The sequence below is a fragment of the Cariama cristata genome, unplaced genomic scaffold, assembly GCF_000690535.1.
Source record: "Cariama cristata isolate BGI_N322 unplaced genomic scaffold, ASM69053v1 scaffold367, whole genome shotgun sequence".
Lineage (NCBI taxonomy): Eukaryota > Metazoa > Chordata > Aves > Cariamiformes > Cariamidae > Cariama > Cariama cristata.
Window position 1 is genome coordinate 83,539 of NW_009625912.1, and position 20,403 is coordinate 103,941.

Here is a 20,403-nt window from a genome sequence, read left to right on the forward strand (position 1 = left end):
TTGAACTTTTCTCTAGGTTGTTTCTGTGTGTGTGGGGGGGGGAAAAGCACCCAACAATAATGTGTTAAGTATTTGTACTAAGAAGGGTAGAGAAACTCTACTTGACATTAGAGAAGGAAATTTGAATAAGGGTTCAGAGTTCAAATTACATTGGCATTCAATTTCAGTGTTTTTATACTGAGAGTAAAGCATTTCTTTGCTGTGTTTCTAAACCAAAAGTTACTTTATTTTGAACAATAAATTTAAACATGAATCATGCATGTTTTTTGTTCTTAGAGCCCAGTCCAAAGCTTCCTGAAAAGGAATTTTGATAGGTGTCATCTTGAGTCCCCACTAAGGGATATTGACAAACAATTCAACATGCTGAAAAACTATGTGTCCTGGTTTTCTTTCAGTTAAGTTTCTTCTAGTAACTGTACTTTCTGAAGTTAGCTACATGGTTTTCAGACAGTGTCTGTGTTCGGAATTGATAATGGTTGATGTTTACAGTTGTTACTAAAGTAACAGTAGGATTAGTTATGCAGAAAAGCCCATGTTTATGCTCATTCCCGTGGGAACCAGGGTCACTGCTGGCTCTCTTATGTTCCACAAGTAAAAGGATCACACCTGCGGGAAAGTGTGAGTGGGGCAAGTGAACAAAACTGACCAATGAGGTATTCCATCCCGCATAGGTCATACTCAGTAAAACAGTTTTTGTACTTTGATATAAATCTCTTAAGAACGCTGAATTTTAGGGCATCGTACATTTCAGTTTTCAAACAAGTTGCATTTAATGCAGCTAATATGACAGTCTCAGATGTATGCTCTGTAATTACTACTTGAGACATGCCAGTTATCCCAATGTAAGCTAAATGATGGACTATTTTGGCGTTTTACTGTTTAACACGTAGGTGAAGTAAACATCAGTGATCCAGGTCATAAATAACCAAAACTAATTAAATTTGGAAAATTCTTATTTCTGTATGTCAGGAGAAGGAGAAGAGGCTGTTTGCTTTTTAGCGAGAGAGACGTACTGAGTTTTCTAGCTTACTATGGGTAAAAATATAGAGGGCTATGTAGAAGGCATAGAGAAGGCTAACAGAGGCACTGTGGGCTATTTGGTCGGTGTTCCCTTGCAGAAATTTCCACATACCGTCCCATTCCAGGTGAGAAGAATGAGGAAGAATTGTCTAATATTAGTTTGGAGGTCGAATGCCTTCTTGCACGAGCAAAGCGTTATGTAGGAGTTAAAACAGTGCACTCTGAGGTAAAGGGCAGCTGGATTAATTTTATATTAATTTCTGAGGTGAATTCTGCAACACAATGTTTGCTCTTGGCAGATAGTGCTAGTACTGTATTTTTCAGTATATTGAATCATTCTGCTTTGTACAGCAATATCTCAAAAATTACAGTGAGTTCTTACCCAGAAAAATGTTCCAGTAGAATTAGCTGCTATTCTTTATTAAAATATAAATTATTTATCAATATAAGACTCTCAGATGTTCAGAATCCAAGTAAAAGTTGGAAGTTGACATGGAAATATACTTCTTAGGCATATGGCATCACTTTTCTGGCTTGTGGAGAAAGGCAGACCACAGTACTGTATGTTTCTAGAAAAGTCAGTTCCGGTATTTCAGTATACATGGCACGGAGCTTAAATTATTGTGGATGGAGGTATTAAAATCATTATGCTTAAAGTGCCACAGTAACAGGAATTGAAAATTAAATTGAAGTATTCTGTATTGGGGAGGAAGGAGGTTCTTGGCCAGAAGAGTTTCACAATTTGAGTGTTAGTCACATCTTCATTACTGGTCCCTTCACACTGAAACCCACAGCATTCTGTTGTCTACACAACAGGATGTATCACAAGAGCATGATTTATTTATTTTTTCTTTGAGGCATGGTATAACCTGTTCCTAGATTTATTCTTATTAAAGATAAACAAATTTAATGAAGTTTTGGCTGGTGTTTGTTTCTGCAACTCCTGTGTATCCACATGACAGTACTAAGCTAGTTACTATCATAGTATGAGTAGATTAGCCAAAGCTTTAGTCAGGCTGTACCAGTATTTTTGCCATTAAACTTTTGCCTGAGGAAAGGGAGGGTTCACGTGTTTTCCATTTTTGAACTCCCGTTTGCTGTTTTTCTGATTGAAAACGAAAAAACATGTTACTCTGATTTCAAAGTCGGTAACAAAAGGAGGGAAGAAATATTTCCATTTTGTAGAAAATACCTCACCTGCATATTTTTTCAACACTGTCTACCTGTCCTGTTCACAGGACTCTGGGAATGATGGTAAATGCGTTTAAGGGGCTTTAAATATCTGAGAGCAGTGGCGAGTCAGTTCTGCATGTGTGGTGCAGGTCAGAATCCTGCCTTGTCCTACACACCTACAGGAGATGGGGAGGAAACATTTTCCTTCTTACCTTGAATATTTCTTGCAGCACACTTTTTCAAAGAGCTGTTGCAACCAGCTCTTTTTAACTAAGATAACCATATAACCTATTAGTTTACCTTTTAATCTTTTTAACTTACCTTGTTATGCAAAGTTAGGCATCCTACCTCAATTTAAATATTTGGGTAGTCAGTGGTTTTGGAGAGAAAACATGCTAGTTGCGAGAGTAGGAATGCTTGCCAGAACCTTCTCCTCTTCCTGTGCTTTCGGAATAACATACCACAATGTCTTGGAGAAGAACCATTCTCCTAAATCTTCTCCTTGTTCCTGGAACAAGATTCCAGCAGAATTCCTGGGTTCTTTTTCCCTTGTGAAAATACAGTAATTTTATTTTATTCTGATCACACTGGAAGGCAAATGATGCTATACCTTCTGAGATCTCAATTACTTTTTGTCAACAGCATTTCAAAGACAGCAGGTGCCTCGTTTTTCAACACAGCAGACATCTCTGATGTATCTATCTGAACCCTCTCAGTGTACTTGGTAAAGTTTCTGAGACCTGCACTAAAAATGTAGTAAACTGTTCTGAAAGTTGTATGTGGTATATCGTCTCCAAATCTTGTTTCTGATTTGCAGGTACAATTAATACACTTTTCACAGAAATCAATGTTGCTCTACAGAGTAACTAATTGCATTAAAAAGTGAATAAATAAGGGAGGGGGCTTGTTAACATGTTTTATTAAATTATTACTATATCTCAGTTGGAGTATTCCGGAAAAGAATCACTAAAACAAAAAATAAAATACTGATTTTGTTCTAGGTTCAGAGTCCTTCTTGGATGCAGCCTCAACCATATATAATGCAGCACCCAGTAAGTTTTTATGCTTCTCCATTGTTGTGTTACTGACTGTATAAACACTTTATATACTTTAAACAACAGGAAGTAGATCAATTCCCACCCAATTACTTCCAGAGTTTTGACAATTATATCATGATTAAGTCATGGATCAAAATGAAAAGAGAAACAAAGATAGTAACCTGAATTCTGGCCTCATTTTGTTAGGAAAAAAAAGAAAGCTGCCTTCAGGATATCAAGGTGATGAGGACAATTAGAGTTACCAAGTCAGCATCCTAAGGAAACTTTTTTTTTTTAAATTTAAATGAAAAGCACTTTGCAAATACCGATGTTTTACATACTGTTTACCTATCAGGAGCAGGAATCGAATACCCAAGGTTTTAGAATGGGTCTAGAATAGTTCAGACTGGATAATTTGTGAAAGACAGATGGGTGTAGTGATATCAATGATATTATGGGCACTCACTTGAGAAAACCTGCGTAGCTTGTTCTGGCTTCTCCACTCATGAGTAAAGCTGGTCTCCCCTACACTTTTGGCTGTGGCATCTCTACCAGACTGTCAGGCATTCTGATCTATACTCTCCCATGATATTTTGCTTCTTATCTATGTCATTTGCCAATTAAGTACCATTATATCTGAGACTTACTAGGTTTCTTGAGATGAGCATTACAAATAATAAAAGGCACTTTAATATATGCAGGCCTGTAGCTAACAAACAAGTCTATTTCCAGATATAGAAAGGATATTGTCTTGACTTTAATTAACCTCTCCATGCAGATTATAGAATGTAAATCTTCTTGGCAGAACGTTTTCTTCTTGTGCATGCAGAGAAGGTGATACTGAACCGGAACACCCTCTCACACACTTAATTATTGTTGTATTTGTGGTTTTTGATGTTAAACACACATGCACGCAGCAGGCTTTAACTTTTTCTCTCTATCAACACATATTTTTCATAAAAACCATCTTGCAAATCATACTGTGAAAGACATAAGTTGATATGTTGTGATGTATTAGTTTCACAGGTATACAAGATGAGATTTCACAGTTGAAAATAAAGATCTAGATTCCTGACCTAAGTTCAGTTTTGGCCTGTGCAAAGACTGGTGCTGTCTTGCTCATTTGCTTTGCAGAGAAGCCTGCAGTCTACAGACAGGAAATTCTTTTAGTGTTTGATGTGCCTGTGACTCATTTCATCTACACTGATCACATGGTTGTTTTTCCAACTGTACTCTGTAGGGTTTTTTTACTTTTCTTTTTAAGGATTAGATATTGATTCAAAATACTGGCTTTCAGTACACTGCAATTATTTCTGTTGGTTTTGAGCCTCCATCAATTTTAATCAACACTTCTGCAAGTATGTGTCATACAAAGTGTTTTGAAATGTGTTTTTGTAGGACATGATTGGTAAAATGAAATTTGTTGATAACCCTCCATTTCAGATAACTCTGGGAACTTTAAGAGTGTGCCCTCCACATTTAGCAATCTCAAGTGTTTAAAATGTCAACGTATACTTTTTATGGTACAGGAGTGATAGAAAGTTCATCACAGTAGCTAGTATTTAGACAAAGAATCAGCATTGCTAACTCACTCTTCTAAAATGTGTGTACTAATGAAACCAGCCATTAAGTAGGGCAGCTGTCTTGTGTGTGAACGTTGCATGTGACAGGCAGATTTCTCCTAACACAAACGTTCCTCCAAAGCCTCCATTCCTAAAAATGAGATAAAAGTTTCTTCCCAAAGCCTGAAATTCCAAAGCTTAAGCTCAGTGAATCTATACCTGGTAATGTATGCAGATTTTTAAAGTTAGCATCTGGTTAAACTCATATTTTACAAAGTGTTTTCAGCAGGTATCTCAAGTGCGTTGTACAGCAGTTACATGTTCAATAGGAAGTCAATGCAGTTCTTACCCCATTACCAAACTGCAAAATGCATCTGCTCAAGTAGGGTATTCAGAATGGCCCAGACCTGCTTCCTGAGTCAGTGCCTGGGATTAAGGAGAGTTCTTGTGGCATGTCCCCTCAGGAGGACAGCCCGTACTTAGACTCTCAAATCAAAAATGTAATTGAAATCTGAGTTTTGCCACAACCATTTCTTTCTTTCTCTGTTTTAATAGGGTGCTGTACTGACTCCCTCCATGGACCACACCATGTCACTACAGCCTGCATCGATGATAAGCCCTCTGACACAGCAGATGAGTCATCTTTCATTAGGCAGTACTGGAACAGTATGTAGCAATTTAATACAAAATAGAACTTACACAAGTAGAAAATACTGCTTGTAGATCACACTAGGCATATGCAGCTTGCATGTAGGAAAAAGAATAATCCTTTAGTAGTCTTTCATCCAGTAAAATATTAAGAACTGTCTCCATTTTTAAATCATACTCAGCGGTTTTTATTCAGTCTGTTAGCTGATCAGAAATTGGAAATGAATGAATAAAAATAGATCAAAGCAAATGAAAAGGAACCCAGGAGGTAACTCCAGAGTTATATCAAAAAAAGAAAAAGTAGCTGGTTTTACTCTTCAGGAGATCAGAGTTCCAGAAAGTAATTCAAGGTGTGGAACAGAAACGAAACCAGAAGAAGAGATCCAGGCTAGCTTCTAAACTAGAGACCATTCTTTTCTGACCAGATAGAATTAAAAAAAGAAAAGATTATGATAGGGATTAACGGAGAAGGAAAAGTCCTCTATCTAGTCTTTGAAGTCTAAATTTGAGTTTTCTCAAAACAGGTATCTCACTTTTCTGAAAAGCCTATTGATTTCAGACACAAAAGTCTTTGTCATGTATATTGCTTTAGGGAAACAGTCAATATCTATTAATAAACAATATCACAATAGATATTTTGAATACTCAAAAATTTACACTGAGCTTTAACTCAACTTAATAGACTCTCTGCCTTTCTAGTACATGCCAGCCACAACAGCTATGCAAGGAGCCTACATACCCCAATATACACATGTCCAGACAGCAGCGGTTCCTGTTGAGGTCAGTATATTTTATAAAAGACCAGAGATAGAGACATAAATATGATAGTAGATTTTTTTTTTTTGCTAGGAAAACTACTGTTTAAAGCCTAACATTGTAACTGTGAATATACTGTGAATACAATGTGTATTAAACCTATGAAGTGTCATTATTCTCAACTAATATAACTAGTATTATAACAAAAAATGACCTGTACTTTTATCAGTACAGTACCCGAAGCAGTCTTCCACATGAGCATAGCTCAGATGAACTTTGTGTTTTGTGAAACCTAACTTCCAATAGGAACAAGCTAGGGGGTATATTGTAGTTTTCATCTTTCATTTAGTTTCCCTGTGAGCAAACTTCTCTGCCAACAGATCATGATTGTAACTTTATGCAAAGAATCCTGATTTTACCCTGGCATCTTAGGATACCATGCCTAATAAACCCATCTGCAAGTCCAGCAGAAGAGCATAACTAAATGGTAGACAATAGTTTGTCTACTGTTTTGACTTGCCTTACACACCCTTTCATAGGTTGGTACTTCTTTAACAGAGGAGCTAGACAAGGTATGCTGCAGCTCTTGTACTCAGAACGAGTGCAAGACAGTCTCTTCCAGAGCCTGTAAGAAAAAACTTTTCATTTCAAAATCTGTCCAGAAACTCCATAACTTGTTTGGTTCAGTTTATGTATCTGCTCATGTGGGTCGGAGAAAGACTTTTGGTAATTAGCTGATTGCACTGTCTGCCAGAGCACTATCAGCTGAATTAATTCCCTGGTTTCTGGGGGGTCTGCGTGCAAAGTCCCAACTACAATTCTTTGTGTTGCCTAGTGCCAATCACACCATGGTACTCAAAGCAATAGTGTTTGTACATGTGGTAAGTAGATATCATTCTCCTCACTGCCCCACAGAAGGAGAGGGGCAGAATGCTCTTTTGCATTTGCAGATAGAAAATATACTAGCAGTTATTTTCTCCCTCTCTGTGTATTTATTTCTATAATGTCAAAGGGTTGTGGTTTTTTTCAATTATCATCAAAGCAGCTGAGGAAAACAAGGTTTACATGATGATTTTATTTCTCTGTTTGCTGAAATGTAAATCAATGCGAAGTTAACACCTCAAATTTGGAATACCACACGAGAAATGTTAAACTTTAGATGTGAAGACTGTTAATTACATGAGTCACATAGAAATACAGATTGCAGATAATGCTGCCTGATTTGGTGTCTCATGTCTTGTCTTCCTTTTTATTTGCAGGAAGCCAGTGGTCAACAACAGGTTACAGTAGAGACGTCCAGTGACCATTCTCCATATACGTATCAGCAAAATAAGTAACTGTGAGGTAGGGGCTCATCCTGTCACATCAAAGATGCGAGTTCAAAGATACTTTATTTCATAACTTACAGTACGCTGATTTTTTTTTAATGTCATATAAATAACACTGATAATATCTGGGGACAGGCAGTGAAGTTAATTTGAATTTGGCCAGACTTAGAAGCCAGGAAGGGAAGCACAGGTTCCAGAAGTGAATTAAGGAATTATGAGTAATAGTGTTTTAATAATTTCTCTATAGCATAACTGGATTATGTTAGATTTTTAATTTGTTCATCTTGGCAGCATGCTGTATACAAGGATAACAGTGAATTAGTGCAAAAATATGAGAATCACAATGCTAAAGGGAACTGTATGTATATATGTGTAATATCCTCTAGTTCTGTGGTACATGTAAGATTTGGAAGCAGCTTTGTTACTGACTTACAGACCACAGGCAGGGGAGTGGTCTGGTAGAAATCCTTGCTGACCTTTTCTCCTGAAGACTTCCCTGATCATCTTTTATTCTAGGAAAAAGCAGTTTGGTTCAGAATTTTGTCAACTAATTTTTTAATCCACATCCTTATTTGGCTCTAATACCAGAGTTTTACTTTCCTACTCCAGGTTTCCTCTGATTTTACTTGCATGGCCTGTCTTAGCCAATCATTAGCTTAACCCGAACTCCTTCCATGCAAAATTTTTGCTTTCATTAGATTGCCATCCTGAAAATACTGTTTGCAGTAACCATTCCGTTCTCCATATTTTAAAATTCGGGAATTTAGTTCTTCCTTAACTTACCTTTTTCTGAGTGCTTTCTAAGCCAGGCAACTTGACTACATAATTTTTCTAATCAATTTTTGTAAGACCTCATACTGACAAATTCCCCTTAGCTCCAATAATGTGCTAGAGAGACCATCTTAGAAGGGCATCATGGTTTAACCCCAGCCAGCAACTAAGGACCCCACAGCCACTCACTCACTCCCCTCAGTGGGATGGGGGAAAGAATCAGAAGGTTAAAAGTGAGAAAACTCATGGGCTGAGATAAAGACAGCTTAACAGGTAAAGCAAAAGCCACACACACAAGCAAAGCAAAACAAGGGAATTCATTCACCACTTCCCATGGGCAGGCAGGTGTTCAGCCATCTCCAGGAAAGCAGGGTTCCATCATGCATAATGGTTACTTGGGAAGACAAATGCCATCACTCCCAGCATTCCCCCATCCTCCTCCTTCCTTCAGCTTTATATACTGAGCATGATGTCATATGGTAAGGAATATCCCCTTGGTCAGCTGGAGTCAGCTGCCCCAGCTGTAACCCCTCAGCTTCTTGTGCACCCCCAGCCTCCTCACTGGTGGGGTGGGGTGAGAAGCAGAAAAGGCCTTGACTCTGTGTGAGCACTGCTCAGCAATAATGAAAACTTCTCTGTATTATCAACATTATTCTCATACTAAATCCAAAACACAGCACTGTACCAGCTACTAGAAAGAAAATTAACTCTATCCCAGCTGAAACCAGGACAAAGAGTTTTTCTACAGCCCTCACAGCATTTCTTAGATACTCAAAAATCATCATCAGTTATGTGCAAAGAATTTCTAATTGTGTGATATTCTCCTAAAAATGTATAGATCTAACAGTACACACATTTTGGCGTTACCTTTGATTTTGCAGGTCAGCTGTGCTATTTGACAACGCTGCTTTCATCCCCATTATTGGCATAACAACTTCTTATATGTTCAGGAATGTAAAGACAGAAACAAACCAATGGGGAAACTTTGCACATTCAACAGATGGCACAGTCTGCATAGCGGGACATATGACCTGTGTTTATTATTGTAGTCTGGCCAAATGCTGGCATCTAGAGAAAGCCCACATCCTTGATTTGCTTCCAGGGCAGGGAGAAAGCAAAGCCGCAGGCTCGTCTCGTTATCCATCTCCTAGTGTTAAAATCATGGCTCTTGCACGTTTCCCACGCCAAGGCTGTTGGCTGGTGTTAACCGCTTTTCAAGGAATTCTGTGTTTTGCCTTAAGTCTTCCCTGTGGGCGTGTAAAACCTCCTTACCAATAGAGGTCTGTGGTAGTAGACGGTGAAGCGTAATCCTGCATGTCATCTGCCTGTCCTGCCTCCCTCTCCCAGCCTGTCAGTATCTTTCCCATAGACTGGGATCAGGCCGGAGGAGCAGCGTTTAGTCTCCTGAAAGGATGAGATGTGTTGCCATCTGAGATGCGTTTTGTAATGATGACTCTCTGTAGAATACCGAGCTCTGTGAGCAACTCTGTGTGCTTGCTGTAAGCCAATCCTCCACATATTTTAATCTTCAGAGAAATACCATTACCTGCATTTGTATGCAGTAGGAAGCAGTGAAATCTGTCAGCAGTGGCTATAGCAGTGGGCACGTGGAGGAGGTTAATATTACTCAGCTGATTTCAGCCTCCAAGTATGGCATTTGGTATTCCTGTCCCTGGAACATGTTGGTACTTGTAATTTTTCGGAAGGTGAAGGGGAGGGAATTGGCAGTAACTTCTTCCCCTAAATACAGGGAACGCTGCAGTCTCTTAATTGTTGTAGTTTCATTACTACTGTCAAACTGAAACTTCTTTCTAAATGCACATGAAGCACTTTTGGGAATGTCCTATTAAAAGTCAATGTATATATTGCCATAAATAAGAGGTAAATGACAACTAGCAGATTTGCACAAGTGGATGCAGTCAATCAGAAATACACAGCGTCTTTCCTTTGGCAGCTATGTTTAATGACTTTATAACTTTTTTCAAATGGTAGCAACTTTTTAAAAAGTAGTCAAAGGGACTTGAAAAAAACCCCACAACACTGTATATGCACTTATACATGAACAAGCCTTAAAATACCAGACTTTGTCTTGCTTTGAGAAATTTAAAAATTGTCTAAACTTTTTTTCATTAGCTGGGTATTTTTTTAAACTCACATGGCAGTATAAGCCAATACAGTAAATTGAGAAGTCTTCCTTCAAATTTAATGAGCCCTGAATTGCTGTTAAGTATTGGCCATCACAGAGGCACAGTAGCTGTCTCTGCATTAGCTGTTGTACATAGCCTCCCTGAGGCTGCACCAAAAGAAAGTTGGGTTCCTTTTCCAGAGATCAAAAGCCTTGGAGATGCCACAGGAGTAAGCTCACACACTCTCAATGACTTTTGGTCAATTACAAGGAAACAACAAAAACAAAACAACAAGAAAGTAGTTTTGAAGGTAGTCTCATAGTTCCCGAGTGGGAGCTCCGCATGCTGAGCAGGTATTAAGGGGGAAAATACAATACAGGCTGCGTCTTGGAGGAGAACTGTAGCCTGGGAAGGGCCAAGCACCTGTAGTGCTACCTGTGTTACTTCTCAAATTTATAATAGGATTCGCTTAGTCTTCTCACAGCTGTCGAAAATAGGAAATGATCTAGCTTTATGGACAGCGACATTAGAAAAAAACTCTGCAATTGTAACTCTGCTCTAGCTCTGACCTTTCTGTGTTACAGATGTCCAGTGTTGACCTGGCCTGGAGAAGGGTGCAAAGGCTGAAACAATCATGGATTTTACTGATCAATTGTGCTTTAGGAATTATTGACAGTTTTGCACAGGTTCTTGAAAATGTTATTTATAATGAAATCAACTAAAACTATTTTTGCTATAAGTTCTATAAGGTGCATAAGAAAAACCTTAAATTCATCTAGTAGCTGTTCCCATGAACAGGTTTATTTTAGTAAAAAAAAAAATTTTTATCAAGTGTTATGACGCAAAAAAAAAAATATTCAAATTTCTGGGTATGCACAGATGACCACGAAGACTTATTCACGTGCATGACAGAATTTGTGTTTTGGTTTATTTTTATTTTGTTTGTTTTGTTTTTTGTTTTTGTTTTTAATTGTATGAAATGGTTTTCTGAAGTTTAAAGTAGTAAAACATCCAAGATGATGTTCTGTGCTTGCAGTGTGTGAGTGTTGCTTTAGTGCAGTGTTGCAGTTATAGTGTCTGGTCTTTTAGCTTTCTGTTTTTCTTTTAATGTAGTGTGAAGTGTCTTATCCTTTTCTATAAATTCCAATTTGCCTTAAATCTTTCAATGCTGTAGCTGTTTCAGTAAGTAGTCCAAACTAATGGTGTAGAATGCTTTGACCAAATGAGCTGGTCTATTATGCCTTGTAAAACAGCAGCATAGGGCTTTTAAAGGTAGTCAATAAAAATTGCTGAAAATTTGGCTTTTTTAATGTGTAGTAAGTGTTTTTAATGATTTTTCACATAATATGTAAGGTAGTGAAATGCAAGAGGGGAAAAAATGTTTTGTGTGAAACACATTTTCTGACTGGGGAAATTTTAATAGGATAAATTGTTTGTAAGGCCATATGCCAATAGTTCCCTCTGGTAGTTTGAATGAGTTAGGAACTCTGCTGTATGATGCAATGTAAAATCTTTTTTTGCCTTTTTTCAGAAACTAACTTGATGTTATAGTTTTAGCATAGGTAGAGTAGGGAGTTTGGGGTGAGGATATCACCGAATGTTTTTGTCCTTCCTTTATACTAATGATAGTGCTTTAGGATGAGGATTGTGCTGAGACTTAGCAAACAGAAAAGTTGCTATTACAGCAAAATGGCAAAAGCTAAAGGACTCGTTTTCAAACATACGCTGAGATGTAAGTAGAAGAACAGTTGATTGGGTACTAGCTCTCTATAGTAGGTAAATAAAAATAAAAAGACTTGGCACTTTTAAAAGGTAACTTTACCAAAGAACAAAGAGCCAGTAACCAATAATTCTGATTTGTCTCAGCATTACGTCTTCTGTACTCTTTAATTTTGCCGGACCAGTTTGCGGTTAGGAGAATGTGCCTTTTTTGTACATTTGCATTTAGGTTTTATAATTTTAATTGATGTATGGACACAAAAGCATGAAGGAAGACTTGGATCCAAGCAGTGCCACACTTTACATCATCACTACAAGTGTTAAGTGTAAAGAAAACCAATTTTGAAACTATGAAATTCCTGATTCATAAATACACAGTTATTTGTACTTCACATATTAGATAATTCACTGCTACTAAAGCTCTTTATTACAATTGCATATGTTTTAAATTGAATGATGAATTAAGTTGTCTTCCAAAACTGTGTACTTCTCTGGTCAGCTGTATATGATCAGTTATCTACCTCAAAGTTTATTTCCTTTTGTATTGGGACAGGTTGCTGGCCCTCCCTGTTTCCACAGACCAAATCATCCTAGCTCGGGAGCTAGGGCTAAGCAGTTTCTTTCAAGTATTTTTTAGTTTTTAAATTTTGTGTGAGTATTGGAGTATAGATGTCGGTGACATTTCATAGTTTCAAAAGTAAATTGCTGCTCTGAGAAGTGTAGATTCTAGTGAAATACATAGTCATAAGAGATGTGTTTTTGTTTTTTCTTTTTTTAAAAAGTTGTGGTATTATTGGTTCTATGCTCCCTGGAATATTACTGCTTTGTAAAAGTCCAGACTTCCTGCAGCACCTTGCCTATATCTGGTAACTTTCCAAACCTGGATCTCTCACTACTTGATATTTTTGCGTTAATTAAAACTGCAGTATGATAGCTGTGTTAGAGGGAGGGAAGAGCTGCTGCCAGAAATGTCTGAACTAAGTGCCATACTCATTGTCTGGGTAAGATTTGGGAAATTTAACCTCTGTACATAAAGAAATAATCAGTTACTTAAACATCACATAGTAGACAGCCATTAAATTATAAAAAATTAATTTATGAAGAAAGACCTTTTGTACAGATTGAAAAAAAAAAAGATTTTCATAGAGATATCTATATGATCAAGAGAGTTAATTTTTTATTTTTGTTTTACTAGTGCCACAAACTTGCCAGTGGTAACTTATTTGTCCGGTTCAAGATAACTCTGTAGTTTTGTTTCCTAGGACTTGTTGTTAAATGCCAAAAGACATTTTTGAACTGTAAATTTGATTAGATTGTTAGCTTTTTTCTGTTTTATTTCTTTGAAAACTTTTGAATAAAAAAGATCCAAAAAAATGAAAATGCATCGTCTTTTTCCTTTAGCCCTTCCTTTATTGGGGAAAAACCCAAACAGGTTATGGTAAAACCTTCGCATTCATTTTGAAGTGCCCAGAGTTGCTTTCTGCTTTACAGTCTGGGTTTTTCCCTCCTCTATCTTTTGTTAAAATCAAAATTTAACATTACGGAGTCACTTATTCTTTCAGACAAAACAGGAAAAGGTGTATGAAAAATATATGATGAGATACCTGAGTTGAATGCAAGAACTCTGTTGTCCCCTGTTTCAGCCCTCAGAGAGTTGTATGTAACCAAGCCTGCACACTGTAGTTGTAAATGCAAGCCAGTTTTCTAGAAGTAAGGGTGGAGATGGAGGGTCACTTTGGTAGTTCATAGCATTGAACTGCTGCCTGAAAGTGCTTTCGTCTTCCCAAGTGCAGTGGCGTTGGCTGGCATACCCGGTTCTGGAGAGCAGAGGCAGTACTTCACTGGAATTCAAAATGATGCCGAGTGTTTGTCTTCAAGCTCCAATCTTTAAACACTTTATTTCTTTAAAGATAATCTCGGATTTTATTATCCTTTTGGCAAGATCAGTACTGCTGATGGTGTGTATCAGATAGAGGACTGCTCTGCCCAAAGTAAGGCTTGGGAAAGAAAGGAAAATACAAACTGTTGTGTCTCCTCGGCCAAATGCTTTACCAATTACATGGTCCTCAGCATTGCTTTGTATGGACGCGTATGGCAGGAGGGGGCTCTGACCTAGTCCTGGGCACCCAAGGGTGCACCCAGTGGCAGAGAGCAGTGACTGGGTGATCTGGTGTCTCCTGCGCCTTGCTGCTGGTGCTGGATAGGCAAAGGGGAGGCTCACTGGCCGCAGGCTGTGCTACCCTGGACAACCCTCTCGCCCTTGGGAGACAGGACTTTACATCACACACCTGGTTTTGACATATGCCAAGGGCTCCGCTGACCCAGGGACAGGCCAGGCATCCTGCTGGGGGGTCAGCTGGGGTCACGCTGCAGGCAGCGCGCAGCCCAAGCTTTCAGTCACACGATACTAATGCAAGATAGTGAGAATAAATGTGTTTCCAGTGGAGCTAGCGAAAGGCACTCGCCTAGGGGTTAGGAAACTTGATTTACATGAGCTTATGCAATGAAGACATCCTTGACAATGATGGCTCCTACTGTTAATGAAGAGAAAAAAACTCACATCGTGTGCTACTAAACACATTGAGATTCCTGTAACTGAAAAAAATACCATTTAACCATTTTGTGGTAATTTAAATACTGGCCCAGGATGTTGCCTGTCTAAAATGCAATGGATGACAAGATGAATACAGAAAACTTCTACAGGGTTTTACTACATTGTTCCTGTTCACCACCATACTGAATTAATCTCAGATTAATAAGCAGTCTTTTTGAACTAAGTATGAATACTACCTCACAAAAGCTCTATGTGATAGACTCAGAATAATGCAGGTTGGAAAGGCTTTTTGCTATCTATTTGCTCTTCTAATTAGCCCTACGATAAACTCAGCTCTCTTACTGTAACTCCAAATATATTTGATAAGAATGAATACTTTCATATTAGTACCTTTTGCCTGATATAATAAGGTTGTGTGTATCATTTCTATCGGGCAATCTGCAATAATGCAATGTCTTTATGTAATATACTTTTATTATAGATAATAAAACTCATATTTATTACCAGCTGGCTTATTCAAACATTGACTCCGTCCTCTTGCATACAACCTGTTTTGAACCCTACTTGCAAACATGCTGTTAATAAATTTTTTTGCCTGTTAACAAATACTGATAAGCATCATATTCGTTTAGGATAATTTTATACTGATACAAATGTTTTGTGCAAGGTCATGCATAGACCCTGTTGTTTGTTAGTTGTTTGTGATTAGAAAGTAGCCTTTCTTTAGGTGCTGAACAAAGTCTTTTATCTTTATTTTCCAAATTAACTACACTGAGCAGGTGCAAGACAAGTGCAAGCAGTGCATTAACAGCAGTGTAACAAAGTACTGTTGATCAGCTGAGCCCTGCTAATGACTGTTTGCTTATATTGGGCTGGAATATTTCTGGAGTAAGAGTACTTTAAAGCACTTTCCTGGTACTCTCTGTTAGTTTTTCTTGGGGGGGGGGATTAAAAAGTGCTGTTTTGCTCTCCCCTTCTAGCTTTAATTTATGCTATGGTACCTCCACCATACCGCACCAACTTGATGAGTCACTAAAACTGTGCCACCTGACTTTCTGAGAAACATTAGAAATGCATTCTATGTGCCAGAATATTTATATGAGTGTGTACTCTGACTCCTCCTGTGCACACTTCACTGCACTTGTTCCTTTTGCTTTGATCAACTGCTCCAAAATTATTTGCAAAGTCACTAATGTGCCACCTTTGAGTCACTTGATGTGCCACCTGACTTTCTGAGAAACATTAGAAATGCATTCTATGTGCCAGAATATTTATATGAGTGTGTACTCTGACTCCTCCTGTGCACACTTCACTGCACTTGTTCCTTTTGCTTTGATCAACTGCTCCAAAATTATTTGCAAACTTTCACATGTTGGAATAAGATACTCCATCCTATCCTGTCCAGCAGTGTCTTACTGTGAAAGCCAATGTGTTACTTGGTGGCATTTAAGACATGTATGCTGCTACCTTCCAAACGCTTGCAACACTGAAGTACTCTTTCAACTGTGAAAGATCATCTGTATCATTCCCTAGCCAACAAATTCTGGCATTGATTAACCCAAACAAATCTGAGGCTTTTGGCTTTCAGATTTGGTCTATTAATTCTGTCCAGAATAGGGGTTAGAATACACAAAACCTATTCTGTTTGGCAGCTTCTCCTCCAGCTACTAAGAAAAGCCAAGCTGATGTTAGAACAGCAAAGATTTACTGTGCAGTGACCAGAGGGAGTGTGTAAAAGCCTGCCTGTGGAATGAGTCAATCTTTCCTTTTCAGGACAGCTCTAACTGCATCTGCCATCTGAGAAACCCGTGGAGCCCGTTTCTGTAGCAAAGAAGAAATCCTATCACAGGAAGATCCTACTGCATTTTTTTTTTCCGTGTCCGAGAAGAAATAATAGCTTGTCAACAGGCAAGCTTTAAGTTATCTTGCCTTTTTCAACAGTACCCCTCACTCGGTACTTACATCAGTGGTGTTCTGAATTCTGCTATGTTTCATTGGCCTCCCTTCAGCTGAATAAACTGATCTCTTTTGACAGCTTCACTGGGATGGAGATTTTCAGAGAACTCAAAGAATGGAAGGTATGTGGCAACCTAAAGACTTCCCACATGTACACTACAGGTGTTCAAATGAACCTGCTCAGGCAGCTTTCTAAGTAGCTTTATTGTTTGAGAGCCTAGCATGCTGGTGTTGCCAAGGGAAAAAACATTTGGAAAATTATTTTTGCGTGTACATTCTGCTGATCCTAAAGAAGTCATCTGCAGTAGGAATTTTCCCCCGTGTTTTCACCACATGAAATTCACACACAGGACTGATGTTTTGAAGCAATATCTGTGAAGCACTTAAGGGTAATGGAATATAACAATGGTTTAAAAGAAGACCAAGGCAAAATTTACTAGTAAATAGGATGTTTTGTAAATAGTTTTAGCTCTTTGCAAGCACAAACAGAAAATGACTTTGTGTGCTTCAGTCTTTCCCCAATGATGAATACTTTTCCACCAATGAGAAAATGCTCTGCTGATTTTTTTTGCCTTCTGGAGAACATAAAAAATGTGAAAATCAATTTACAGGTATTTGTTACAACCTCGCTTTTGTATCAGTTTGTTCAGGTATCTTTAGCCAGTCTCAAAGACGATCTGTAAGCAGAATTTACATAACTAGGCACATAAAGCAGGTATGTATTGACTAGCCCACAGAAAAGAAAGGTAGGATTTCATGAGCCATGAGGCTAAGCATGAGTACGCTCACCCAGCGAGGTACCTGTGGTGGGTTTGCTGGCCGGGCAGGCATCGGGCAGGAGGGGAAGGGTCAGTCCCTGCAGCTCCCCGGAGCAGACCCTCAGCATTGCCATGTTTCCATCTTCTGTCAAGCTCTGTCACTGCCCCTGGCACTGATGGCTTGCCCCAACAAACCGACCTGATGCTTTTGACTAGCCTGGCACTTCTCTTCCTTTAGATTTCCACATTGCTGCTTTCCCTCCTGAATCCTTGAGTTACCGGCAATCCTGTCCCAACAGCTGTACCTCTGTCTGTAATTTCACCTTTCTTATCTCTCCACAGACTTTCTCACAGCTTTTTTTCAGCAGTCTGAGGCAAGGTTACGCGGCTGGGCCGGATCAGAGCTGGGTCTTCGTGCACAGGCAGCTACAGCCCTGGGAGAGGGGAGGGAGGTGTAGGGCAGGGCCAGCAGCAAGGAGTGACATACTCCAGGTCTTCCTCCTGTCAAGAAGACATCATTCAAGTGCAGTTGAAGGAGTGGGTATTCAAAGAGCTCCATGCCACGTGTTGCTGTCTTTGCCAGAACAGAATGAAAACTAGGTTTTAAGCAGTCTTAAGAGAGGCCAGTGTAGCTAGGTAGAATAAAATGCTCCAGAAGTTACCAGCTGTGTGTATCGTAAGTTCATGACCTCCTCCAGCCCTGCACTGCTCGCTGTCCATAGTTCAACAAGTTCCAGCTGTCGGTAGGCAGAGGGTTCATATGTGGGTGGGAGGGAGGCAGCTCATCGGCAAGTCACAGGCTTCACACTAAAAAGCAGTCGCTGTGCCACGAGCTCTGGAACCGCCGAAGTTACTGGGCACAGACAGCAGGAGGGAAGTAAGCTTGCATACAAGAGTGGGAACCCTTGGTTTTTAAGTTGTTCCTTGGTAAAGTATACATGTATTTAAGAGAGTGATCTAGCTCCATCTGCACTGTGGTCTCTCTGGAAACAGCAAAGTTTTACCCCCCATTCTAGGGTGAATTTTGTACTGAAGTGTTGAAAATCCAGATTTCAGCTATTAAAAAACCAAGAATTAAGCAGTTCCAGGAATTCCTCTCCTGAAAATATTTTGCGGATGAAACTAGCCAGTCATCTCTGGGGAAACAATTCAGGACAAACCATACCATTGTGTGTATTACAGTAAGCGTATGCACAGCTCATCTGTTCCAGATGGTGATCATCTGATCAGCCCTGCAGTGCGCGGTGCTGCCCCATTTCAAGACTGCGGCTAATTTCCTAAGCAATGTGGTGCTCATCAGCAAACCCAACCGTAGGGACCCATCCTTTTTGAACTGGACTCGCACAGGTGAGCGAGGGGTGCAGAGCCCTGGGCTCAGAGGGGCCCTCTGTGCTGGCCTGGGCTCTCTCCACTGCGGCTGCCTTTGGCTGCTGGTGCAGTCGAGGGGACAGGCTGGGGAGACCCCCGCACCCCAGCCGGCCCTCTGCTGCTCTTCTTACCCGAGAGCTTAAATAACACCTTATGTTGCAGCCACCAGAGGGCATCTGCATTATAAGCCGAAATAATCAAAAAAGGTGAACTCCATTCATAGTATGTAATTATGGTGCATTTATAGTTACCTGTTATTAAAAGCAAAACCTTATCCTGCCTTTGCACAATACAATGCAAGTGCTTACATTTCTAAGAATGTGTTTTTACTCATCGTTGTAATAGAGTTGTCTTTATCTGAGGAAAAAAAAAGCTGTAATTTTCTTTTGGTTAATGAAATGCGAAAGGCTGCCTTTACTGCACAGCAGGCAAGGGGAAAAAAAAAAAAACAAACCAAACTGAGTCTAATCAAAACCACAACATCACCAAAACCACAAGTGCTCCAGGCAGGGTCAGGGAGAATCGACAAGTAGCTTGTATGTGACAGACGAACACAAGAGGAGCCAAACAACAAGGGAATTCTGGAGAAGTCAAGCAGACTGCAAAGATTCAACCAAGGCCAGACCAAGAAACCTTTTTCCCATTAACTCAAAGCCAGCCTATTTGCATATACTCTTGAGAGCATCCTTTTTATTATATCTTCGTAAGGACCAAGACAATTGAAAATATATTCATTGAAAACACAGTGTAAAAGAAACAAATACCTTTTCAGGAAGTAAATAAAGCTCTGAAAATAAATTGGTATGTTGGGGGCTAAATGAAAATTCTATACTACAAAACAAAACTATGCAAAATGTTTGGGGTGATACAGAAAAGGCTGTTCATTTTTGCAAAGTTCATTCAAAAAGACCATTCAGTGGTCATTAAAGATGACTTCTTATGTATCTATCTGGATCACTAATACGGATAGGGAAGGTGGGAGGACGGAACAATAGAAATAGTTATTTTTGCTACCTTGCCTCTATCTGTAGTACAGCTCAAATCTAATGAATAAATTAACCATAACCCACAGAGGATGTTAGTGCTTCAAGTCTGAGAAGCTTTTTGTAGCATCCCTTTTGGCCAAGGGAGATGGGCTTGCCTACGCATTTCAGAGAGTTGTGTTCATCTCTGGTTCTGCTGGACACTCAGCCTTATACTGCATCATTGATGCCCCAGGCAAGGCCAGCGGCTCTGACCCCCACGATCTTGCTCTTAGATGTGGACTGCAAGAAGCATTTGTTAATCTCTGCAGGGGATTTTGTCACTCATCAAAGTAATTAGATGAATCACTTCTGGACCAGGCCAAATTGCTGTATCAGGCACAATAAAGGACCCAAAGAGCAACCAGAACAAATAGGACACTTCATAGACAGTCATGAATAAAAGTACTGTAAGTCTGGAGATACAAAGTATTTCTCTGTTTTGCAGACACCCTAGCCTTAGGCTAAACAGTGCACAGACACAGACTTGAATTTCTGGAAAATGATCTGATCCAGGCGTGTGTTCGCAATTTTTGAGGATTGCTTTTTATAGTGAATGAGGATTTGGGAGGGAAAAAAAAATATATTTTTTTTTTCAAATTTCA

At 39.2% G+C, this 20,403-nt stretch overlaps 1 protein-coding gene across 3 annotated transcripts in view; it reads left to right on the forward strand.

Moving 5' to 3' along the window:
• Positions 1–13,508, forward strand: part of RBMS1 (RNA binding motif, single stranded interacting protein 1) — a 69,939-nt gene extending 56,431 nt beyond the window's left edge. For 2 of the 3 annotated variants that reach the window (XM_009703779.1, XM_009703781.1), the window contains exons 9-13: positions 3,195–3,245; positions 5,348–5,458; positions 6,140–6,220; positions 7,456–7,540; positions 11,006–13,508. In XM_009703779.1, coding sequence (XP_009702081.1) covers positions 3,195–3,245; positions 5,348–5,458; positions 6,140–6,220; positions 7,456–7,533 — 321 coding nt within the window. In that variant the 3' untranslated portion in view covers positions 7,534–7,540; positions 11,006–13,508. Of the gene's footprint in view, positions 1–3,194; positions 3,246–5,347; positions 5,459–6,139; positions 6,252–7,438; positions 7,541–11,005 lie in introns of those variants that run through there. The other variant, XM_009703780.1, reaches the window with a different exon arrangement.
• The last annotated feature ends 6,895 nt before the right edge of the window (positions 13,509–20,403 follow it).